The sequence below is a fragment of the Perissodus microlepis genome, chromosome 14 (assembly GCF_051167445.1).
Source record: "Perissodus microlepis isolate ML-2025 ecotype Zambia chromosome 14, ASM5116744v1, whole genome shotgun sequence".
In the NCBI taxonomy this organism is placed as follows: domain Eukaryota; kingdom Metazoa; phylum Chordata; class Actinopteri; order Cichliformes; family Cichlidae; genus Perissodus; species Perissodus microlepis.
In genome coordinates, this window is record NC_140474.1 from 14963411 (window position 1) to 14990266 (window position 26856).

The 26856-nt window shown below is 39.0% G+C and overlaps 1 protein-coding gene across 1 annotated transcript; it reads left to right on the plus strand.

Annotated features, from left to right (window-relative positions):
- Positions 1-12178: 12178 nt before the first annotated feature.
- Positions 12179-26049, plus strand: igsf10 (immunoglobulin superfamily, member 10). Its single transcript, XM_084951658.1, has 10 exons — positions 12179-12329; positions 12616-12894; positions 14542-14671; positions 15962-16352; positions 16955-17719; positions 17953-19731; positions 19840-21420; positions 21671-22574; positions 23571-23937; positions 24027-26049. Exons 2-10 carry the CDS (start codon positions 12692-12694, stop codon positions 25575-25577), a joined length of 7671 nt encoding a protein of 2556 aa, XP_084807784.1. The 5' UTR covers positions 12179-12329; positions 12616-12691; the 3' UTR covers positions 25578-26049.
- The last annotated feature ends 807 nt before the right edge of the window (positions 26050-26856 follow it).

The following is a 26856-nucleotide window of genomic DNA, read 5'->3' on the forward strand; positions in this document are numbered from 1 at the left end:
AAAAAGTTACTAAAACAGTTACAACTAAGAACTTCCCTAAGCAATTTTCTGTCATTACAGCAAACATGAACAATGACATTTAATTTAATACAATTGTTACGGCCCCTGGCCTCAGGTGGCCCCGCCTTCCTCTATGGAAATCAAAGCGTTCCAGGACTCATGGGTGATTGGCTGGCCAGGGACCTATGCCCGCCCAACTTCATGCAGATCAGAGTGTGCATAACTGTCTTGATTAATGAATACACCTGTTTATTCGGGGATGTGCCAACTCGCACTACAGTGCTAGAGCATGATATTGATGTCCAGGGAGCTAAACCTATTAAGCAGCATCCTTATCAAGCCCATGAACGCTTGCTCATGAGACAGGAGGCTGACTATTTGCTGCAACATGGCTTAGCGAAGCCCAGTCAAAGCCCCTGGAGCTCACCTTGTATAGTGGAGTCTAAGCCAGATGGCTCACCCCGTTTTATTACAGACTTCCGGAAGGTGAACTCTGTGACTGTGGCTGACTCACATCCCCTCCCAAGAATTGAGGATTGCGTGGACAGTATTGGGACTGCTCAGTATGTCACTAAATTAGATCTTCTTAAAGGTTACTGGCAGGTCCCTTTAACTGAACGTGCCTCTAACATCTCTGCCTTTGTAACACCTGATGATTTTCTACAGTACACAGTCATGGCATTCGGCATGTGTAACGCTCCTGCCACCTTCCAGAGGCTGGTAAATAAAGTCCTCCGTGGCCTGTCCAACTGCAGTGCCTACCTAGATGATCTAGTAATTTATACTGAAACATGGCAAAATCATTTGGAAACTCTACGTCAGGTATTTCACCGTTTGGCTCAAGCTACTCTAACTCTCAACTTAGCTAAGTGTGAGTTTGCCAAAGCTACAGTGGGGGACTTGTTGATGCGAACAGACTGTCCCTCCTGCCTTTGCCTTTGTACTGCTGCCCTTTCCGACCTTTGTGTTGAGTAACTGCCTGTGAGATGTTTAGGTGATTAGTGTTCTACTGGTGTTATTAGTGTTATTTGAATATATGAGTTGTTTGTTATGTTCGTTTAAATCACCCTATTGCCTAGTGAGTTGTTTCACTAACTGTTTTCAGTTGTGTTAATAAACCTTTTGTTTTTCTTTTTATGTAACCCTCCTGTCTTTGGGCTCATTTATGTTACATCCCCTGTCACCTATGAGAGCCGGGTCGTAACAACAATGCATAAGGTGGGGTTTTTCTTTTAGTTTTCTCTGAGGTCCCTGATACACATGGTCACATGGTCTTTGGGGACTGTACAGTGACTGTAAATGAGCTGTTTACCTAAAATGTTGAACTTTAGTTTTCATCACTTTTCACCACCAGATCCTTCCTATGTCTATATCGACCAACGCTGCAGTTTATTATTTCCACACTGCGCCTCATGATCATTGGACTGGGTGTAGGAGAGACCAGTGGATAAGCTCTTTGTCAGTGCATACCTATGCAACACTTCTATCTTCAGGAATGTTGGCCTCTAACCTCAATTCCACATGAATTTCTCCTGTTATCACCAGACACATTGACTAAACAACTCAAAACATAGATAAAAAGCTCTGTGTTACGACCCGGCTCGAAATGACTGTAACAAGAGCGGGGTGTCCCGTGACTTCCCACGTCCAAACAGACACAGCCACAGCATCGGACTTTTAACAATAGTTTATTCACAACAATGGCACTCACGGTAGTGGGAGTGTATAATTTCGGGGTGAGCTAAGGCCAACACAACAAACAAAACTCAACCTAGGCCCACCAACACACGCACGTAACACTCTGGAAAACAGAATAACACAGCCATTGCCTGTTTTAACCAGTTTTGACAAGTTATTTGAACTACAGCCCAAACATGGCGGAACATAAAAGGTTTGGAGTTTACATCATGTCTGACATATTAAAACTGGAGTCTACCGCTACATCAGCAGCTTTGAGGCTGTACTTAAGCACTATCTAAGCCCTGCTAATGTCAGCACACTAACATGCACACACTGATAATGATAATATTTGAATGCGTAACATTTTTCTTCCATTTTCTCCATCTTATCTGTGTATGTTAGAATATGAGCAGGACTAAGCACAAAGTACTTTGCTGAGGACGATGGAAGAACCTTATCCACAAGAATTTGGTGATTAAGCTAAAATATAACAAAACTCGAGTTGTTGATTCCACCAAGCGACAAGTCAAAGATCGCAAAATTGATTATAATTCATCTCAAGCAAGGCATAAATACACTAAAATGAATGACAATACATCCAGTACCTGTAGGAAAGTCACATTCAAAGGCACAAATGTGGACCCAATGGAGCTAGAGGGAAGGTTGAGGAATCATATAAATCATTTAAATCATTTAAGTCGCAACTCCAGAAAAAAGACAGATGATATTGCTTAAAATATACTGTTAGTGTGAAAACATCCAGTATAAATTGTAGTCATCAGAGAAAAAAAGTAGGAAAGAAAAGAAATGTCTAAAAAAAACAACTAATTTCCTGGTAGCTGTCATATAAAATACAAAGCACCATCTGCTATCAGCTATCTTTGTACAACATTGGACAAAAGCCCATTTATAAAAATATTTTATTCCATGTATCGCACTACATAAATGATAGTCATGACTACTCAAGCAATACTTCTTAAATGAGCTTTTACAGGATATTACAAATAGCTGCAGTGCATTAATACTTAAGGTATAAACCCTGCTTGGTTATTGACTTTTACTCTCCAGCAGAGGGTGCTCTGTTCTAAATCAACTACTGCCAGGCTTCAACACATTCACTGAGTAACATTTTGCTTTGCTCGAGTCAAAATCAGCTATTCCCCAAAAGTGTTTTATGAGGAAAAACTTAACTTTTAAAACTTCTGCAGGAGGTAAAGGGTGTCCAGGGTGTAGCTCACTTCTCACCGTATAACGTTTGGGATAGACTCCACCCGGCCTGCGACCCTGAACTGGTTAAAGAGTGAAAAAAAAAGCACTTTCAATGTGCAAACAGCCACAGGGAGTGTCTGTATGAACTGAGCAGACAAAGAAGCAAGTTATAATACCTGAGAGCTGAGAATAATTACACCAGAACAATGTGCAAACACATCTTCTGCTAAAGGCACTGTCACCTCTTTGCCAACATATTTAACACTACTGAGTGGGCTCCTAGGAGACCACATGAATAATTAACTGTAAGAAGCAATCAGACTAGCAAAATAAAAGTAATAATACTCTTATTATTTTAATAATACAACAATATTAAAAATAATAATAATATTTCCAGTCTGGCTGTTACCATTCAGATGATAAAGGTAACAATGGCATCTGAAATGGTTGAAATGCGATGATATCAACACATGCTATCACAATGATGTAATATCATTAGGAACAAACTGATTGACAAAGTCATACAAAATTGAAATGATTAAAAAAATACCTGTGAGATATCTTTGCATGGACCCCATTCGGTTGGATAAAACAGGGTTTAAACAGGGTTAAACAGGTGCAGTGTTACATAAAATCCCCCGTTTCAATCATCCCAGTAGTTTCCAAACTTTTACTAAGTCAACAAACTGGATTTTCTGTCGTTCTCCAAGGCAGATGGAAAGATAGGACCATGCTTTTAGCGCTGCCTGAAAGTGAATAATATGATCCTGTGACTAATCCCATTAACTGAAATTCTGTTTAGTAAAGTATAAGGTCATGCAGGATAACAGGTTGGCTCATCTCTTCCTACTTTGGACCTCAGTGCCTTTTAAATGTCAGGATTCCTGGATGTTTCTGGATATTCCTGTTCTTGTGAGAGAAAACTTGGCCATCAGTGAGGACAAAGAGATATTGGAAGAACTACAGGGTCTGGAGGATCAATAAGCCACATGTTCAGTTTTTATGTCCTTTTGGCATCCTTTGAGACACAATAACGCCTTTAACTGTGGATGAGTGATGTAATTTACAAGCCCCTCAAACACAGACAATATTTTTAGTAGTGTTCTTTCAGAGTTTTGTAAGGTATCCAGAACCTACATTACAGCTTTATTTTGTAGTGTCTCAGACTGTTTTGATTCAGCTGTAGAGCTCTGATCTTGCTGATACAAACTCATCAATGATACATCTATGTCTCTTTACAGACTTAACTTCTGAACATTCCCACTATTTGTGATGGGTTTATCGATACAGATTGTTATAGGGCATCATTATATATTCAGGAAATTGTTTGTGTCGTTATCTTTAGTGGCTAGTTAAGTGTTGTCTTAAATGTAACTATTGTGGAGGCAGGACAGGTACAGTAAGGCAGTACACAGCAAACAGTAATTAGCTATTGAACTGAGCGAATAAAGATAAAAAGGACAAAGTGGAAGAAACTGCAGATGTTACGGTGAACAAAGCAAACAGGGAAGATGAATGCAAAAATAAACAAATCATGAATCGGAAAACAACCACAAAATTTTGTGTAGTCTGAAGATCAAACCCTGAAACAGACACTCGAAGGAAACTGTTTTTTAAACAGGTGTTGCTTTCACTTGCTGCATGACTCGAACTGGAGAGAGGTTACATTATGTGGACATTTATATTGTGTAATTTACAGTACAGTTGCTCAGCAAGTTTTCTACTTATTATATAACCTGCAGCATTTTGTAATCTGCGTACTTTTGGTTTCAGCAGTCGTTTAATTCTTTACGTGGCTGTGAAAGACTCACATTTTTGGTCATGGTTTTAATTTTATGCAACTGACAAACTGCAAGCTGTTTTCCATTAATAACATTCTTATTCAGTGAATTAACTCACACATGTGTTCAGTGTGATGCTTCTCAATATATGCAGATAAAAAAAAATAAATGTGATCCATACCTAACAGCTTGGCCCTTGATATCCTTTAATGGCTCCAATGGAATGCAGTGGTTTTATTGGGGCCACTAGAGCCCAAAGGACCACTAGGTATGGAAATATAGTGGGATAAGTAAGGTAGCAGGGGTTGTTTTTGTTTTCATAGTCCTGGGGCATTAGATCAAAAACACATGTTGTTACACTTGCTTCACAATTGGTTTAGTTAGTAGCAAAACATTGTACATTAGAATTACTACGCACAAACAAAAGAAGGCAGGATGTGTGCACCACTGGGTCCTGCTACACCAGCACAGGCTGTGTAGTGTTTTTGCTTGTCTGTGTGACCAAGAGTAAGAAATATGGCATGCTACAATGATTAAGCTGCAGAACTCACGGCGTGCAATACAAAAAAAATACTTCATTTAAATAGGATCGCTAAGGTCAACTGATCACTGCATTCAGAAAGATAATCAAAACCTGAAACACAGAAGTTTGCAAGTCTGTCAAATAGCAGTTTGTATTGCTTGCATGCTTCTATATATCACAATAAGGTCGCACACATTCACACATGCTAAGATGCTTGGGCGTCTATATATCAATGATGTCAAGCACATTCATATGCTTGGGCATACTGACCATCAATTGCTGGCCACAAACACACAGCACAAGCACAAACATAACAGGCATTTTTCACAAGTTTCCAACATCAAACCTCAAAATGATTCAAGGGATGATGTAACATTTTGACTAAATGAGTTTTACCTTGAAAACAAAGTAAAGTGATAAAGGTAAATGGAAAATATCAAAGAGCTAATTATTGCCGATTATTCTTCTTTTCCCTTCAGTAACAAATAACTTGCAGATTATTAGATCCTGACTAAGAAGAAGGAGAATCTAATTACTATTAAGTTAATATGTGATCAGCTCCTGAAGTTCCTGCCATGTATAGCATATATAAACTCCCACATATATAACCTCACTACACTTTATCAGGTACACCTTACTAGTACCAGGTTAGACCCTGTTTTGCCTTCAGAACTAAGTGTTTGCAGCATAGATTCGTTCCTCAGAGATTTTGCTCCATGTAGCATCACACATGTGCTGTGTGAGATTTGTTGGCTGACAGGCAGGCAACAAATTTCATTGTCATATTTAAGAAACAAGGTCCAGATGATCTGAGATTCATAACATGGCGCCTTGTCCTGTTGGAAGCAGCCATCAGAAGATGGGTAAACTGTTGTCATCAGACCACACAACGTTTTTCCAGTCCAATTATGGATGAACAAATGTGAACTGTAGCCTCAGTCTGACAGGTGTGCCATCTGGTGTGGTCTTCTGCTACTGTAGTCCATGTGCTTCAAGGCTCAGTGTGTATTTCAGAGATGGTCTTCTGCACACTTTGGTCTTAAGGGATTGTTTGAGTCACTGCTGCCTTTCTCTCAGCTCAAATCAGGCCGGCTATTCTCCTCCAACGTCTGGCATCAAACAATGCATTTTTATCCAGTGGATTTTCTCTTATTTCCTTGTAAATCCTAGAGATGGTTGTATGGGAAAATCCCAGCAGATCGACAGTTTCTGAAACACTTAAACCAGTCCATCTGGCACCAACAACCATGCCATGTTGAAAATCACTTAAATCACCTTTCTTCCCCATTCTCATGCTCCGTCTGAACTTCAGCAAAAAATGACTCATGGAAAAAACAATAGTAACAATATGTAATCATGTCCTAATCATTTATAACATGACTAATGAAGTTAGTCCAGAGCGGAGGTCTGAGCTACAGAAAACTGTTGTCATATTCAATAATAATAATGGATTTTAATAAAAAAAAAAAACAGCAAGAGGTCACAGTTTATAATAAAGGGATGCTGACAGAAGATACAAAAGGTCAGCCTGATAGATTAGAATTACGTCTCTGGTAAAATATTGTTTACAGATTTCTGTCTTATGGAAAAAGCAATTTAAAGCTAATTAGCCACTAGTCTGAGACAAGTACGGATAAACATTACTATGAGCTACAAATAGTTGTTGACTAGCCAACATTAACAAACTGATGACTGATAAAGCTGAAAATAATCAAAAACAGCCACGTGTGTTCATGGTACTATAAATGCTCATCAAAGCATTATTTCAGCTAAGTCCATTTTCAAATAATCATGATAGTCCATGAGTATACAATCCCATGATAAAAGCAGTGCTGCAAAATCACAGAATTTGACAGTGAAATCCTCCATAAACTAATTTTTCAGAAGGAATTTAAGTTTCACATCTGTTCCCTGTTCACTTTTGCAGTTTTACTCGTTTTGATTCCCCTCAGCAGGAATAAGATAGTAATGGACAGACGAATACAGATGCGCACATAACACAAAAAGGAATATTAGAAACAGGATAAAGTCCAGCAGAGTTCAAAAACACGCGTCTGTCCTAATCAGGAGTACAAAAAATGATTCTGACTGCAGAAGCCAGTCCCAAACAGGCTTTTGCAATATTGAATTTAAGACAAAAGGATCTGAGTAAAAATTATTGTTGAATTGATGTGCCTCATTATTCTAAAATCTGTTTTTACTCATGAGGCCAAAATCCTTCTGTCTTTGTTTTGCTGTGGTCACAAAGACTAAAATACTCACTAACAGTAATCAAACAATCACAGTGCAGTTGTGAAACGAGAATATACTGCTGATCGTAAAGCAGTAAAACACAGATCCATTAGGAATTTATTGAGCAGCCTGCTAAGAAACTCCAGCATTTTCTTGCTATCGCAAGCATCCTGCTGTGGCTAAAACACTTTTCATTATCGCTGAGATGTAAGTGCTTAGTGTAGATCAGAGCTGGCTAGTTCAGTGCCAAACAAAGCAGGATTCTAAGCGTATCAGTGATTAGTGAAGAAATACCACCAAATTATTTTTAAAAAGTGATAGCTGAGCAAAAATGTCAGAGATACATAAGCTGCAAATGTATATCCATCAAACACATCAGGTGCGCAAATCTCAGATTTATGAGTTTTTGTAAACAAAACTATGCATTAAACTGAAATTTAAAATCTCCAAATTTAGTCAAACAAGTCATTCTAATTTATCTCTGTGTGTGAGAGAGCGTGAAATACTTGTCAAAGAGACTGTTTGGAAATTCTGTTCTCATACCGTCAGGTCATGTGATTTCCTCAGTGCTAGAGTGTGGCTGACACTTCAGAGCTAACTTTAGCTACCTGACCCTGGCCTGGAGTCAAAGGCTCAAGGTAAGCGTGCATGTGCACAAGAAGACTAATGTGTTAACAGTGTCAGAGTCTGAATGGCAAAAGAGAGCATGTTTCTTCACTCATTATATATCAGCCGCATAAACTTACAATAAACAGAGGATTAAACCATCAACAAAAGGCCCTACTTTACCTTTACCTACTTTATCTTTACCATCTGCCTTACAGAGCAGACGGTAAAGATGCTAAGAATAGCCAGAAATCTCAACTTATGTTTGGAAATTGTAAAAGACAAAATATTGAGAACTATCAAATCCTGCACTTATCTGTTAAAGCATATCAAGCCAACGTTTGCTTTCTCTTTCAGGGAGGATTTCATTTAGCACATCTTGAATCACAAAGGGTAACATACTGAATAAATCTGTGAGCAGATGTTTTAGCTTTAAAATAACACAGTCATTTTTTGCAAAAGAATTCATTCATCATTATCTAATAAAAGGGTGCGGCACAATCACAAGTGTAAAATGTACAATTCTAACAGGAAAGAATGGTTGTTTCTTTGTTTTTGTTTTTTTAAAAATGCTACTGCTGAGGTATCTTTCATCAGACCACTGCACTTAAACTGTTCCAGAAAACCTCATTACAGTAGCAAATGTAGCAAATCACCTTCATGTTATCTATGCAGATGATATGCAAACTTGATTAATAAAGTTGCTATACAACAAGAGACTTTTACAAAACAACAACAAGATATGGGAAACGATAGGGCTCTCTGACTGAGCCAAATATCTTCTAACCTTCCATGTCATGACCCATAAATGCCAAACGTCACGTCAGCTTCACAGCAGACAGCTGTTAACAGTCTGACAAATGTTACATTGGTCAGGCATGTCAGGAGAACTGGGCTTGCTTTCATTTGTTGTTGAGAATTTGTGAAACTTGAGTAAAGACCTTGTCCAGGAGTGAAACACAGAACTGAATTCCAGTGCAACAGATTTTCCGAAAACTCAGACCACACACAAACTAATGCACTCTGCACCACACACTGTATTTGTTCTCAAACAGGATATATTTCATTTTCTTACATACATAAACACATTTATCAGCTAATGGAACTGGAATTAGAATTTCACTGTTACCTACTGCTACAAATATGAACATATATCTAGACTTTTCCATAGCTTAAATAAGGCTGGAACGTCATCTCAAGTAGCTAAAGGAAGAGTGGGATTGAACAAAGTGTATGAGGAATGTCAGAGTAACAGACTGAAAATGACTTAAAATAGTAGATATCTTACATCTGACAAAGACAGTCAAAGACTCCACAAAAGTGAAATGTCACCCATTTCAAATCATTTTCCTTGTAAATTTATGCAGCAATTTGTAGACAGTATCCAAATAAACTTAAATGACATGGGGATGGATGGCTCCCAACCCACACTGGTCTGGAAGGGTCAGATGAACAGATGAGAAAAAAAAGAAAATGTTCTCCTACATTGATGCATCAAAGTAAGAAAAAAAATCTGGCTATCCTTTCTTATGTCTGCATGGCCTGGATTTTGTAATCCCTCCTTTTGCTAAACTCTAGGTTTACGCAACGATCAATCTTTCCGGTCTCCCTAATATACAAAGCCTGTTTGACGCTAAAGCTTTTCAAAAAGACCTCTCGGTGTGTTTACTGCTCTATAAAGCACACCTGCAGATAGATGTGTAGACACATAAACATCAGTTAATTTGCATATCACAGACACACAGATAGACCAGATAATTAGAGAGAGTTTCAGTTTTAAAGTAAACTACATACACAGATGTATCTAAAGTAAACATTTCTTGATACAGAAAAACAGAAAATATGCTGAGTTGTTATGAGGAAAAACATGTCAGGGATGTAGAGAGTGTCTCATGTCAGGCGATATTGTTTTCAAACCACACTATTCCTGTCATTCACCCCCTCAGAGGAGGGCCCCCAGTCAAAACCAAGCATTGAATGAGAAGGACTAAAACCAATGCTGTGTGTTTCCAGAGATTTCTCAGCCACCAGCTACCACAACATTTCTCCACATTCCCTTTAGCCTACACTGAATATTGAGAAAAGACAGCAATATGTCATTAACCATGGTGCTTCTGTGTGTATAAACGGAAATTTTCCATTAATTAAAAAAAACATAGTCTCAAAAAACCACCTTTAAATCTAACTTAGCCTCTCATTTTAAGCACTTAGCTTGGAGAACAATACAGCTGCCCTTGCAGTGCTCCTCATCTGGAGTGAATTAAAGCTCAAGAGAAACAGTTTCCTCAGCCAGAAGAAGGATGGAGCAAGCTCAACTTTCTGATCAGTAGAATCACAAACAAACAAATCCTGTTGTACTGGCCACATGGCTGTGCACATGCAAGCACAGGCTGTTGTAAACTATGCTCTTCCCATCATCTCCCCTATTCAGCCCACTAAGCCTCTTACCACTACCCTTTTCCATGTCTCAGAAGAGGCTTAACTTCTCAGTTGTAATGATGACTTGGATCAAGACATAATTAGCTCAAATATGTGTCTGCCCAAAAGACAGAATAAGAAATCTGTTCTGTTAGCAGATTAAACCCACTTTAACTGGGTTGGACATGAAACTCGACATAATTTAATTAAGTCGTGTTTGTCTAAGATTACTTGTGAAAGACGAGAAGAGAGGCTCACTAACTCCAATCGTTACAGCAGTAGGGAAGTAAATCAAAAGTGTAGGGGTCAACAGAGTGGGAGAACAATACAATACAATCTAACCAGTTAGTAAAATCTAACCAGTTAGTAAATCAAACGCACGCTTACATCTATCACATAGTGACAGTTGCTCGGCACTTTATTTACTTCATTTAAGTTAGATATCACAGAGAGAAGAGAAGAGAAGAGAAGAGAAGAGAAGAGAAGAGAAGAGAAGAGAAGAGAAGAGAAGAGAAGAGAAGAGAAGAAGAGGTGTTTGTGTCCAAGTGTGATGGTGTGTTATCCAGATGTACGAGTTAAAAAACAACACCAATGGAATATGCCAACCTTGCCTGTGACCAATGAATGGGAAGCCCTATATCTACACAAATAACTAATCCAAAAACACACAATCATCTCTTCGTCCTCTGTGGTTCTAAATGAATCTAAAAGGCTACACAGTGCAGTGACTCATTAGTTAGTTCACAAGTATCTGAAAACGAAAACCAGTCCACTTTCTGTGAGTAGTTTCTGATAAACTGAGCCAGCTGCTGAGTGTCACAACCATAAAAGCTTCTTTTATTGCTCAAGATCTTAAGCCATTCATCATTATTTTATTAGTATGATAATATATTTTATTACATTTTTATTATCCAGTCATTAATTCATTTTGTTTGCCCTATGAGAAAAGATGGTATCTGATACCTGGTGGTTTCTGAGCAGTGGCTACAGAGATAAAAAGTGGCAAAAAAAGCAGAATATATCCACTTTATCTTAACAAGAGAACAGATTATAAGAGTAAATGAATGACAGTTTGTGTGCATTGTGTATAACTTCAGTGACTTTTGTGATAAAACACACTAGTTAAATGAATGGTATGTTTTTTTTGCCTTTGCATGCCAGAATAGTGATTTATGTGTGGAATTTATCATAAGAAAACCCCCCAAAAACACACACAAAACCAATTTATTCAAATGACCCATTTGATAGGAGAGAGGGAAGCGAACCGGCTGCTGCTATAATGTGTAACACATTGTGGCTCAAATGTGTTTTAATCTGACAGAAAGACTTTCACAGAAAAGAGTTTGTGGAGTATGTGTGGACAAGCTTGGGGTACGTTTTTAATCACAGAAGAGCAGGATTCAATGAAAATATGAAAGAAATATACAATAAATCATATCAGGAAAGTGTCAGCTTCTTCAAAAAGACATATGACCTCCTTCTAAGCTTGGTCATATGAGTCAAAAATTATTGTCTTGGCAGCAGTTAATATTTCCAATATCATCCCCAGTAATTCAAGATGAGGAAGACTTTTGTTGGCCTTTAACTGTCTATGAGATCTTTCAAACAAAGCAACTCCCTGCCTTTTTATTTGTAGTTTGTCTAGAACTGCATTACTGCAGTTTATAAAGGAGGAGGAGAAGGAGGAGACTGAAGCGTGTGCTCTGCTGCAGGCGCTCGCAGAGAAATGACTCTAGTCCCTCTGTGCTTACAGAGTGTGCTCATCTAAGAACTCAAACTGGAGAACTACTGAAACTGAATGTGGACTTTAAACAGTTTGACTAGGAATTTCTAATTCGTGCTTCTGCAGCAATTCCGGTTTCTACAGATGTTTTAGTGCGGTGAGAGAAACTGTATACATCTTTTTTTCATGGTTTAAATTCTTCTGTCTGCAGATATTTTACTTCTGCAGAGTTATTTTTCTCATTGTTTTTATTTTATTTTGCAACTGCATGGACACATTTTGACTTGAATGCTTATCCTTCCCTAAGTTTTCTTCATTGATAGCAACGAATAACAAAGACGGAAATTAAAATATACAAGAATAGAATGAAACGAATGAAGGAAATGGCTTGGAAATTAAATCTATTTTTTTCTATCTATATATCTTCATCATTCTCTCTTCAGGTGGTTTTCATTAATGGTTCATGACAACGTTTTGCTCTAATTTCCTGTGCAACTGAAGCCCCCAACTCTGTGCACAATGACTGAGTGTGTGTGCAGCTCTTCATACCTGCAGAGGTGGTTGCTAAAGACTTTGTTGTTCCTGGCTGCTGCGCTGCCTTCAAGTGCTGACTGTCCCAAACCATGCGCCTGCGATGTTACCACTGAAGTGCACTGCACCTTCAGATACCTGACTTCAATACCTGACCACATCCTGCCAGCTGTTGAAAAAATTAACCTCGGGTAAGAGTTGAAGTACACATACTCTTGGTGAAGAATTACTGAGTGATTTAAACTGCAGACTTTGTAAACAGAATAGCATTACAAAAAGTATTTCTACAAGTCACACAGGTTTAGCCTAATAACTAGACCACATGTAATTACTGTCTGGAAAAAAAATAACCTTTCAGAATTGAGATAAAAAATGTTTATTTAAAATGTCTTTGACTCAAGAAAACACAACTTTATAGCTTCAATTTGTGAAGCTGGTTAATCAACAAGCAAATATTAGCTCAGTTTAGGCGACAAAGCCAATCTTGCCATTAGCTAACAAGCAATAGCTAGCAAGCATTAGCCATCAACAATCAACAATCTTAACCGGAGAACTTTAGCAGTGTTTAGTTTTATGTGCTTTGAGAGGCTTAGTTTCTCAAAAAATAACCAACAACAAAAAAAAACAGCAAAGAAGTAAATCACCACTCTAGTCGGCATCCCATTGTCATTGTCATCCAGCTAGTAGCTGTTACCACAGCCACTGAATGAATTCATCATAAAATTAATCATCATTCATCACCAAATCATTCAAATCTATTGAATGCTGTTATTATGTTAAAGATTCTGAAATACATGATGCATAAACAGAGCTGCCTTACCGCTATCCTGTCTGTGGTGGCCTGGTGCTACTTCAGACCTGCTTGTAAAGCTATTTGTCAATCAAATGACACACAAGTGCATTCAATTATTGTACCCAATTAGACCTCATTTCAGAATGTGACCAGGCCAGAGCAGAGTATTTACTGCAGACATCCTGAGATGTCTTGGCAGGATTAATACAGGCAGAATTAACAGTTAATTATGTAGTCATAATTTCCTCTACAAGTGTCAACTCCAAGGGCACGTCATGGTGCCTGCTGACACATACAGAGTGAACTCAAACATTACTGGGTACACACTATGAATTGTTTTCATTAATATGTATTACAATATTAGTAATCAACAACATTTACTGGCATTGTTTTAAAATTGTCTTCACATGCATGTATGTTTCAACATGGTAAAATGTGGCCCTGACCTAGCATGGCTAGTACTACCATCCATCATGTGTTAGAAGTAGTGTAACATGAGAAAGAGCCAAGGTCCCTTACCCCCCAACCCCCAAACACACACACATGCAAAAACCACCTATAAACAGTTAAAAAGTACTTGAAATTTCATGTATACTGGTTCCTGCTACAAGAGCTTTCTCTGAGATGCTTTAGTATGCACACAGCCTCTGTTTGGCAGGTTATGGTATCAAAATCTGAATAATTTATTAATCCCTAAAGCAATTATATAATTAAAATTGTTAAATTAATTATTAAATTAAATTGCCTGAATGAGGAACAGGTAATATAGTCAGCACAATACTAATGTCCAGTATGTCAATACTGAGGGGAATATATACCTATAGTTCACCTAGTGAGGTGTTTTCACTTATTTGTCTGAGTAGACAGGTTCTGGATTAGAATGAATGCTTTTTTTTCGCTGAGATCTTTCACCAGCATTGCCCACCTTTTAGGTTATATGTACAGAACTTCAGTTGCATTTCAGTAATATTTCTGCAAAGTATATTTGAAGGCTCATTCAAAATGATGATCAGTAACCAAAGCTTTTTCATTTCTATGCCATTAGGTACAACAGCATAACTATCCTGAGAGAAAATGATCTTTCAGGGCTTGAAAACTTGGAACTGTTGTTGCTGCACAGCAACATGATACACACTACTGAAGACAGAGCCTTCAAAGACCTTAAGTCATTACAGGTAAAATCCTTTGTAAACAAATTACTCGCCAACCTCACTGCAATATCCAAAATATATATTTGTGTGACAACCCTCATTTTTATTTCATTTTGACTTGCTATTATTTTCTAGAGTAGATTTTCTTATTTCAGTTTATATTTTAAATTTGAAAATGTGTTGTTTTAGTTCTTTTTAAATAAATTAGTTTACATGTTCATTTTCATTTTTGAATGGAGGGCATATGTCAAACACAAGATTGGAGAAAATCAATAATGGTACTGCAATAAAAATAAAGAATTTTTTGGAAGCAGTTGTAGACATCCACAGTTTCAATAGACATGGCTCATCAGTTGTAGTTGCAAGTTGCAGTAAAGGTTTTACGAAACAAACAGATAGTAAAACCAAAGATATCTAGATTTTTTTTATTTGCAGTTAGTTTTCCAAGTTCAAAAAATTGAGGGTTTTTTTTTTTTCAAAAAGTATAGTTTTCATTTTTATTTTACTTTAGTTAACTATATTGTTTTTCACATCTAACTTTTGTTTTTAGTTTGGTTTTAGTTTACAAAAATAGCCTTACTGCTGACATCATATAGTTTTAATTCAGTATTTCTGTGATGACATACACACATCAGTAAGTAGAGCATGCCTACATAAATATGTTTTTGTTTGTTTTCTGTTTTGTTTTCTGGTTTTTAGATAATATCTGCTTGGAGGGATGAAAAGTTCACAGCTGATTTTCTTTTCTATGACTGTTGTGTCACATTTCCATCCATAATTAATTCAAAATGACAAAAAATTCAAAAAGCATAAAAAGACGACACAAATGCGAGGGGAAAATGATAAGAGTTGTCCAATTACAGCACAGGGTTTTCACCATGGCAAAATTGATTCAGAAGTATCACCTTTGCTTTTGCAAATCTAATTATAAAGTAATGAAATTTAAAAAAGAACTTAGGCACAAGTAACTGTGTTTAACCAATAACAGGCAGCATAATTCAATACAGAATTTCAGTGTCACAAGTTCAAACTTGTAAAAACAGAGTTGTATCAACTCTTTTGTGGTGCATTTTCACAAAAAGTAAATGCCTCATGTTTCACAAAGAATGTTGAGTGATTCACAATAATTTTATATGTGTGTGTGTGTGTTATGTGAAGGATGGTCCTTGATTCCTTGCACTTTTTCAGACTAGATAAACAGTCTGACAATAATTCATGTTATGTCTATAAAAACAATGTTGTGTATTGACATAATAGCTTTCAGTTATCATTGTTTTGACCACCATCTCCATCTTCCTAATTGTGTTTTCCAAGGTCCTGAAGATGTCATACAATAAATTAAAGATTATCAACAAAGAGACTTTCAAAGGCTTGGATAGTCTGCTGAGACTCCACATAGACCACAATCACATTGAATTTATAAACCCGGAGGCTTTCTTTGGGCTTACCAACTTAGAATTGGTTAATCTGGAGGGTAACTACCTCCAGCAGCTCCACCCGGACACATTTATCTCACTGAGACACAGCCAGGTTTTCAAGGTATCATCAGTAAGAACCATCCACCTGTCAGACAACCTTCTGACCACTCTGCCAGCAGACATTTTTTCAGGCTGCAGTCAGTTAGAAAATGTCTTCCTCCATGGCAACCCCTGGAAGTGTGATTGCCGTATGAAGTGGTTCTCACTTTGGGCACAAAGAAATACAGGTAAGGAGTGCATCTGTGCTTTGGACAATTCCCAAAGTACTTAGAGGCATATAAAATTGAACCGTGGTTAACAGCTAAGAAAGTCACTTTCTGAATCTAAACAGTTTCTTTTTCATTAATGCCAGAGAAACTTTCTCTAAACCTCTGTAAACCGACATTTGCTACCAGCTTTAATAAGACCCATCTGGTAAAACTGCTGGCAGTATTTGTGGTTGTACTCAGGTTTTAGCATAGTATGTTTTTCTCTTAAAACCTAATAGTGCATGGGATTGTATCCCAAGCAAGACAGGCATATCCAAGAGAAGCATATAAATCTTTGCAGAGACATTACAGGAAGCAGATATCATATAATCTTTTCATCATGAGGGCCACAGAAAACAATGAAGACACAGAAGAACTAAAGTTATACATTTTATTTATGACTTGGCAAGCACAAGGGTTAACCGAAATGTCGCAATTCTGTATTGTGATTTTGACCTTTTGTGGTTCACAAGTTTTATTAGCCAGTTTTGGTTTGGCTGGAACATAACTTTGAAAGTGTGATTTTTTTTTTTCCTCCATGAATCCAACTAAACATTGCACTGCTTGATAAATCTTTCCAGGTGTGCTGAAATGCCGGCGAGACAGGAGATATCCCAGAGGCCTATGTCCTGTTTGTGAAAATCCTTTGCTTTACCACAAAAGGCCTCTATCCCTTCTACCCAACATTGCTTTTACTTGCACCAAACCTTTGATCCAACCCCATCTGAAGCAGAAAAACATCAGCCTGGATGAAGGAAACTTCTTTCCTGTTTCCCCCAAGGACTTTATTGCCCCATTAGGCTCAATACAAATGAACCTGACCGACCAGTTTTACAATGATGCCAGTCTAACCTGCACTGTACAGCGGCCCACTTCTTTTGAGAACCTGACTCAAACCCTGACGGAAGGAGAAGGAAACAATGTCACCATGCTTACCACTTGCATAACTACGTATTTGGTGTGTAATATTAACCATGAACACATCCAGCAACTGTGGCAGATCTTAGCCACCTACAGTGACTCTCCTATGAGGCTAGAGAGAGGTTTAATGTTGGCCAGAAGCCCAGAAATGGTGTACCGATATGCTCAGATGAAAACAAAGGATCTAGATAAAGAAATAAACACAAACATTAAGGCTGAGATTAAAGCCTCTCCTGCATGGTTAATGCAGGGAGAAGTGAGCTTCCAACTAGACCGCACTACTACCACCTTCTCTACTCTGCACATTAAGTACCAGTCTGTGGTAAACCTACGTTTGGAAAGCACACCATCTAAGAGGGACCGGTATTCCTGGGCCATGATCAAACGAGATAATCAAACTAAGACTGAGCACACTGTACTTACAGGTGGGAGTCAGAGATTAATGCTTAATATACTAGCTCAGAGGTGTGATTTTTACTTAGGTCTGCACATACCAGTAACTGAACTATTTACTTATGTATGAAAATATACTGATCATTGCACTGATAAAATAGGAAGCATTTTAAAAAATGAATTCAGAATTTCAAAGACTAAAAAGTCTTTTCTTTTTAGCATGAAAACGGTTATGATATTATCAAATGTTTTCCTCCTGACCTAGGTGGTGTGGTACAGTTGAGCTGCCATATCCAGGGTGATCCAAAGCCTCTCTTGGAGTGGATTTTACCAGATGGAAGCAAGGTCAGAGCTCCTTATTCCAGTGAGGACAGGAGAATAATAATTACTGCTGAAGGAAAGCTCACTCTTCGAGGTGCAGATACCTCTGACACAGGCCTGTACTGGTGCATTGCCACAAACTACCTGGATGCAGATATCCTCATCTTTCGAGTGACAGTTCTGTCCACTGATGTGGAAGAGGCTGAGGTCAATGGTGTTCAACTCTCTAGGCCACTGGGTGAAAAGCTTGTTTTTGACTGTAGCTCCTCGGGGAGTCCTGAGGCCTCAGTGTCTTGGATTCTGCCTGACCATTCAGTGCTTGACAAGCCTCATGGGAACAGAAACATTTTTAAGAATGGGACATTGCTGATTCAGGGTATCACAGCAAGGGATCGAGGATTTTATAGGTGTTTAGTTGCTAATCATGTTGGAGTTGACCTACTCGTTTCTCAGGTGACAGTAACAGACAAAAGGCCCGTGACAGCAAGTGTTTTCAACAGTGAGGGATCAGGGATGGTGACAGAGTTTCCGATGGATTCTAGCTTGACACAAAACACAGTCAAACTCAGTGAGATACACCACTCCCAGCATCCTGACAGAACTATCCAGGAGTCCAGGACCATTACTTCAGATCGGCCTTACCCCAGACACAGATCACGTGGCCGAGTAGGTTTTGGAGGTAGACTGGGACAGAGAAGGAGGGGGTCAGTCCGCAACAGCCACATCTGGAGTAGTAGGGTCTTTGATAAAGCTTCCAGGAAAGTAGACCCGCAGAAGTTTGCAGAATTTATGAAAAAGGCTCAGGGTGGCTCAAAAATAAAGAGTGGTAGAGAAAATGAGAAAGTAAAATATGAAAACACACATATTAGTTATTCTGGTGACAATGAAATTGGCTCTGGTGAAGCTCAAGATGAAGACCATCTCATTGTTCTCCCAACAATAGTCCAACCAACAACAGATAATCCACAAAGAATATTTGCTCAAGACAGGCAGACTGAGACAGTAACATCCACACAAATTGGTGAGGGGCATATTTTAGCAACAAAGGAAAATGGCATGGAAAATAGATTCAGCAATCATATTAATTCAACTAAAATAATGGAAAATAGAGACATGGCAACAACAGAGCCATATATGCAGTCTACATTCACTAGAGATCCAAGGTTAGTTGAGACAAACAACTTTTACACCCTTGAAAGAACCAGCATGCCACCTTTGAACCTACAACCAGTCACTCTCCAACCTACTGTGACAGACACTTCACAAGAAACCCAACTAGAGTTATCAGGAGAAGCACCTGCAGAACCAGAGACTTCGACAGAGGGTACTTTTTCTTCAACTACAGACCCTAATGTTACTCCAATGAGAGATGAACCAGGCCCAGTGGAGCTAGTCCTTCACACAGACCCTGAAAGCCAAACCTCATTTACAGCAATCACAGCTACAGACAGACAGCAAGACAAGATCATTTTCCATACAACCCAGACAATAAAATCCCCGCGCCTGCCTGCAGGATCTACTATCATCTCCCGGCAGCACATCCATATAATCCCACGCCAAAGTAACAGAGGAAAGGTTGGCAGGAGGAACTTCCAAGGCCGCAGAAGGATCATTAAACCAAACAGGATCCATGACATGCAGTCCTTTATTAATAAACTTAAACAATCCACGATGAATAAAGAAGGGAATGCCTCTGTGCCATATCAAATTCAGTTGACCACAGGTAAGAAACCATGTTCTTAAAAACCCTGTTGTTTTGTACTTCTGTGTTGCATAAATAATCAGTCATGAAACAACACGTATGTTTTTAACGTGGTTCTTTTTTTCCCAGCCTGTAACTGTGATAATAAGGCAGCAACCACTGATTTGGCAGTGGTCACACCAACAGCATCTTCTAGTCCATGTCTACACAAAACAGAGAGACCTGCTTATATACAAAAAACTCTTGCTTCTACCACAAGTCATTACATGACTTCAGATGGCACATTCAACAATGCAGAGTCTAGATCAGAGACTTCCAATGAGTACATAACGTTTGCAGTTGCCCCTGAACTGGATCCTACAACTAAAGTCCCAACCACAACCGCTACTGCATCTACTTCTAAGATCATTCGGGGAAAAATTCCATGGAACAAATTGTTTGGAAACAAAGGAAGGGAAAGGATGCTCAGTAGGCTTAAGAAGCCATTAACTGCGAATAAAACCTCAACTACGACTGAAACAAGAGGCACCCTTACCACAACCATTGCTCCTACGCCCATTACCTCTGCAAACTTATTAGTTAAAGTTGATAGTTTGTCACCATCCAGACACACACAGAGTAGTTCATTAGATGATGACTATGGAGATGCATCCTCTGCTGATTTCCAGTTCACAACACTGGGTCCCAGCTTGGACTTTATACCTGTTACTAGTTATTCTGGTTCCTCACAGTTTTATACCACTGCAGAAACACCACCAGAATTACAGACTCTACCCTCGCCACCCACTGTCAAACCCACCCAGCAGGAAAATCTTGATGTAACCTCATCTGGGTCTGGAAGACTGTCTGACAATTTGCTTATAATCAGACAGAGGCCTGGTGGGACAAGAGGTAGGCTAGGGCAGAGAAGGAGGCCCTATAGGAGAAGAAGACCCCTAAGGAAACCTGGAATTCCCAAAGTCCGACAAACTACAACAACTGAGGCAACAACTACAGAGGCAACAACCATGGAATACACAATGGAGGCAACCACACTTTTTCAACAAAGTGTTTCAGAATATAATCCCATTTACACACAAAAAGATGCCAGAACCACAGTATTGGGTACCACTGAAAAAAGAGCTGAGGAGAGTGACCTATATGAGGACTTTGACTGGACATCTAGCGGTTCATCCAGCTATCCTACCACCATGACACCTCTATTTTCCTCTGCCACTTATGATCCTGCTACTACACTGATACCACATACAACTAAGCGGCTTTACACAACAGCTCAGACAAGAATCCACAGCAACATCAAACCACCAACACAAAGGAATGGTGACACCAATCGCAGTTTAGTGTTGGAGAGAATTAGACCTACCAGTACTCGAAAAAGCAGTGGTACTAAAGGCAGTGTAGATAACTCTGATACACTGATCCTTCTAACAGCTCAGCAAGGCTACATGATCAGTACCCCCGTTCCTTACATTACAGACAAGGATTCTGCCACCTCTACTATTTATAATCAAGTCTCGGGATATGATGCGACCAGTGCCAGTGATGCTGGTTTTGAACCCACTACAAAGGTCATGTCAAGCAAACCCAAGATAGTGGGTGGAAATGCAGCTAGCTTTACTGTACTGTCTAACTCTGATGCTTTCCTGCCATGCGTGGCTGTTGGAAACCCACAACCAGTTATAACATGGAAACGATTCTCCTCCAGCACAGGTACAAAAATAATTTCATTCATTCTTATCATTAGCAGAACCAAAATGTGATACATATTAAGATATGGGAGTGACAGTATTTTTGGCATCATGTAGAAACAAAATTTGTTGTCAGGTGCAAGTAAAAGCCATTTATAATAAAGTAACAATACTGTTTAAATTTTGTCAGTTGCTTTAAGTGATTTGTGTAGAATGTTTTGGTGTTTGTAAGGTAAATATTTCATTGTCTCTGTATTTCTTTTGTCCCACAGGAAGAACCATTACCATTAAAGAGAGGATGGGCAAGTATGAGGTGTTGAGCAACGGCACGCTGTCAATCCCAAATGCCAATATTAAAGATCGAGGCCAATACTTCTGTCTAGCTGAGAATGACCATGGATCAGATAAACTTATTATCACCCTCTCAGTGGTAGCCTATCCCTCTCGCATTTTAGAGCCAAAGATGCGCGAGATAAAATCTTATGCAGGAAACACAGTTGAACTGAAATGTAAAGCAGAGGGCCGGCCCATGCCTGTGATATCTTGGATCTTGGCCAACCGTACCCAAGTCATGGGTCAAAACACTGAGAAGGGAAGAGCATCAGTATCTGCTGTGGGGACTCTGGTTATTAAAGATGTGTCTGTTTATGACAGAGGTCATTATAAATGCATTGCCAGTAATCCCGCTGGAGCTGATACTGCTACAGTCCGACTGCAGGTGGTGGCAGCTCCACCAGGTATCATGGAGGAGAAGCGGCAGCAGCTACAAGCTATTCTTGGCCACAGTTTACAGTTACCCTGCACTGGTCATGGTACACCTCAGCCTAGTGTTCACTGGGTTCTCCGTGATGGGTCAATGATACAATCTAACAGGCCTGTAATCGATACACGGATATCCATGTATGAGAATGGGACGCTTCACATTAAGGATGTGACTCCAGCAGACAGTGGAAAATATGAATGTATTGCTACCAGCTCTACTGGTTCAGAACGAAGGGTCGTGACTCTGACAGTAATACTACAAGAATCTGCTCCTCAGATATTGGAGATATCCAAGCGCTTGACTGAGTTGTCATATGGGGATCAGTTAAGACTAAACTGTTCGGCAACTGGAAACCCTAAACCTAGGATAATCTGGAAACTACCTTCTAAAGCTGTGGTGGACTATTGGTACAGGTAAAAATACGTTCATTGGTAGAACAGGTATTTATTGTATTATCTTTTATATTAAAGCTACAAAATTCTAATAATTCAATGTGCATGATTTGCATAAATATTGCTCAGAAAAACTGTAGTGGTTTAGTGAACATTCTATGGAAGAAAGTGGATAAAAATCACCAAAACAGACTTATTTTTGCCCTTAGCCTCTCATGAAACAGCTAAACTGTTGAAAACAATTCAGTGGCATACTGTCATGCTTACCAAAGTAAGCACTGATTGTGAATAGAGTACATGCATTTATATTTTTTATAGGTTTTGTGGCCTGCACTGATTCATTGAATGTCCCTCATGAGTACACGTAAAACACGTAATTCTCTCTAAATGTAAAGAAATGAGATGCAGATATTGACTATACTTATTCAGAGCATAACTCAGCACAGTCAAATGAAGACTGAAGTGAAAATATTTTCAATACAATGGTTCTCTTTCTATGCTTCTATTAGGATTGAAAAAAAAACACACAAAAGTCATCATACCGAAGGGAATTTGAGTGTATTTCATTTATATTTTTCCTAATTGTTAGCTTGTTCAGTGTGATAATAATGCAAGCATGTCTTACCTTAATTTTACATCTTTAAAAAAACATTGTACGTTTAAACCACATTATTTCTTATACCCCCAATACCCATTTATATAAACACTTTGTGTGTCGGTATATTGTCATTTGCAATGTCTAACACCAGAGAGAACAGAAAGACTGAGGCAATGTAAAGCAGCTACTGATTTAATTGCTATATCTTCCCAGTGGCATTCTGTACACATTTGTTTGGTGTAAGCAGATAAGACACTTTTCCACTGTTACCGTTTTGATTTTAGCTGTTTGAAAAAATATATGAAACCATACAAATTTATGCGTTTTGCTCTTAATAAGCATAGACAAGGAATTCTGCAAATTATCTTAATGCCAGGTTTGCAACTGTCTCTCTAATTTTCTTTTATTTGTTACTCCAGGGTGGGCAGCAGGATACAGGTCCTCGATAATGGTACTCTTACTGTTAACACTGTGAGTGATAAAGATGCCGGAGATTATCTCTGTGTGGCCCGAAACAAGATTGGTGATGCTCTACAACTCATGAAAGTCAGTGTATCAATGAAGCCAGCCAAGATAGAGACTAGGGTATACAGCAAGAAGCAGGTACCCTACGGAAAGGACTTAAAAGTAGACTGTAAAGCCTCAGGGGCACCAAAGCCAGATATCTCCTGGGGTCTACCAGATGGTACAGTGGTCAACAGTGCTTTGCAGTCTGATGCCAGCAGTAGAGGAGGACGAGAACGTCGCTACACTCTGTTTGACAATGGAACTCTTTATCTAAACCAGGTATTGAATTGGATCAAACACAAACTGCACAAACATATATACATATATATCATGTTTATATATCGTGTTTTCATATCATGTTTCTCCAGGTTGGAATGTCAGAGGAAGGTGATTATACCTGCTTTGCTGAGAACCAGGTTGGCAAAGATGAGATGCATGTACATATCACTGTAGTTACAGCATCCCCTAGGATGCGTCCATCCAGCCAGACCTATGCTAGAGCGAAGCCCGGAGGAAGCATCCGCTTTGACTGTGAGGCAGTTGGAGAGCCTAAACCTAAGATATTGTGGATACTTCCCAATAACGATGTAATAGCAGCATCACATGAACGCTACTTAATGCATGTCAATGGTTCTCTGGATATTAGGGATGTCAAGGTAATTGATGCAGGGGAGTATGTTTGCATGGCTCGCAACCCTGGCGGAGAAACCAGAAAAGTTTACAAGCTTGAGATAGGTGGGAATCCACCTGTGATCAATGGCTACCATCAGAACAGAACAGTCATTAAAGAAATAGTGTCTACATATTCCAGGAAACTTATAGATTGTATGGCTGACGGGACTCCCAGACCTACTATCACTTGGATTATGCCTGATAACATCTTTCTAACAGCACCCTACTTTGGGAGTAGGATTAAAGTCCACCAGAATGGGACACTTGAGATACGTAATGTCCGCCCTTCTGATACAGCAGAGTTTATTTGCTTAGCTAGAAATGATGGAGGAGAGGCAGTAATGGTGGTGCAGTTGACGGTTACAAGTATGCTCCGAAGGCCAATCTTCAATAATCCCTTCAATGAACGTATTGTGTCTGGGAATGGGAAAACCACAGTTCTGAATTGTTCTGCTGATGGGCAGCCAATGCCAGAGATATCATGGACTTTGCCTAATGGAACACGGTTTATTGGTGGAACCAATCATGGTTCTCGCCACCAAATAAACAATGATGGGACTTTGGTCATCCACAGTACTCACAAAGAAGATGCTGGGAAATACCGCTGTGGTGCCAAGAATCTCATGGGCTACATAGAGAAGCTAATAATTTTGGAGATTGGGCAGAAGCCTTATATCCTGACAAGGCCCAGGGGTATCATACGCAGCATATCAGGGGAGCCCCTCTTCATTCACTGTCTATCTGATGGGAGTCCCAGACCAAGAATCTACTGGACCGTTCCTGGTGGTCACACTCTTACTCGGCCTCAAGTCCTCGGACGCTACCAGTTGCTAGAAAATGGTACTCTTATAATTCAGGACACTACACTCCATGACCGCGGAAACTACATATGCAGAGCTCGAAACGATGCTGGTGAGGCTGTACTTACTGTCCCTGTTATTGTCATTGCCTACCCTCCACGGATCACAATGGGGCCACCCTCCAATGTGAGGGCAGAGACTGGGAGACCTATTCAGCTCAACTGTGCTGCTACTGGGATCCCCAAGCCAGAGATCACATGGGAGCTTCCAGATCATTCAGTTCTATCAGCAGCAGAAAAGGGGCGGCCTATGGGTAGTGAACTGCTCCACCCTCAGGGTACACTAATCATCCAGAGGCCCACGCCCTCAGACTCTGGAACATACAAATGCCTTGCGAAAAACCACTTAGGTACAGATTCAAAGGTCACATATGTACTTGTGCTGTGATTAAAAATAATAGCTGAAGGTTGACAGTATATGCTAATGTAAATATTAACAGACACATATTGTCTGCTCACTACACTACCTATCATCTTGTGGATTAGTGAAGATCAAGGCATGTGTAATATGGAAGCTGATTATGTGAGTAATTAACAAAGCACAAAAAAGGGAATTTAAAAAAAGAAACTCCTGCTTGCTTGTAACATTGGAAGCTGGGGTCTTGAAAATCAAAGTTGTTACTCATTTAGGGTAGTCCTAATGAGAGCAACAGAGCCAAATCATAGAGCCAAACCTAAAGTGATTTCTCTGACCTGCTGTTGGACATAGTAGCCAAACAGGAAAACAGAAATTAGAGGGGGGGGGGGGTTGGTCCTCTCAAGAGGTCATAATTCCCTTTGGACATAACAGCAAATTTAAAAAACAACAGAATATGTAGTAAAATGTATTTTAAAAGTAATTCAGTGTGTTTTTAAGTGGGGAAAAGGGTTTATTCAAATATATATATATATATATATATATATATATATATATATATATATATATATATGATACTTGTCTTACACTGGACATGGTATATTGTGTGTGCGTGCGTGCGTGTGTGTGTGTTAATTAAGGTTTATATAGATTCCTATATGTCTATTTGGAACACAATGGAATATAATACATATTACCAATCTGTTGTGTTGTACATGAGAATTTACAGTAATGTTATACATTATGCCAATAATAAAGTCCATGTATATCTATTTGTAGTATCTCCTTAATTAAAGTATGGGGAAAAAACATGAACTTACAAAGTAAAACATGGCTCATGTCTTTTTGTGCTACTATTTTCTCAGTTGGGGATAAAAGAAATACAAAAGGTATTAAATTATAGGGCACCAAAAAGTCACAAACAGAAGCATATTCAGCTCTGGAATTTTAAGTGCAGGCCAGCTATGAAAATAGTCCTTCACTCTCTTTGTCAGTGGGCAGGATCCACAGGGGAGCCATTGATTTTTGCTTGTCATGCACTCTGATTTTACTGTGCTCCTGCAAATTAAACTGGAAGGTGATGAGTAATGTTAAGACAGAGGAGGTGAACTTAACATGAGTTTGTACTGCTGCTTGAGACTGCCATCTGAAAATATATATTACATGCTATACATGTTATGCAAGGCTTATTATGCTTGCTCTCTAACCACACTTACTTGGCAAATGTCGGCTGATTCACACCGTCTCCTTTTTCTAAAGAAATAGATACATGGTATTTTAGTCATGCCCTGTGCCTTAGGAACAACTGGAA

Excerpts from the sequence above, each read along its gene's own strand:
- igsf10 (XM_084951658.1), top strand. The coding sequence starts at position 12,692 with ATGACTGAGTGTGTGTGCAGCTCTTCATACCTGCAGAGGTGGTTGCTA. Across the intron at positions 19,732-19,839 it reads TCAAATTCAGTTGACCACAG|CCTGTAACTGTGATAATAAG; the intron begins GTAAGAAACCAT and ends TTTTTTTCCCAG. Across the intron at positions 23,938-24,026 it reads GAACTCTTTATCTAAACCAG|GTTGGAATGTCAGAGGAAGG; the intron begins GTATTGAATTGG and ends ATGTTTCTCCAG.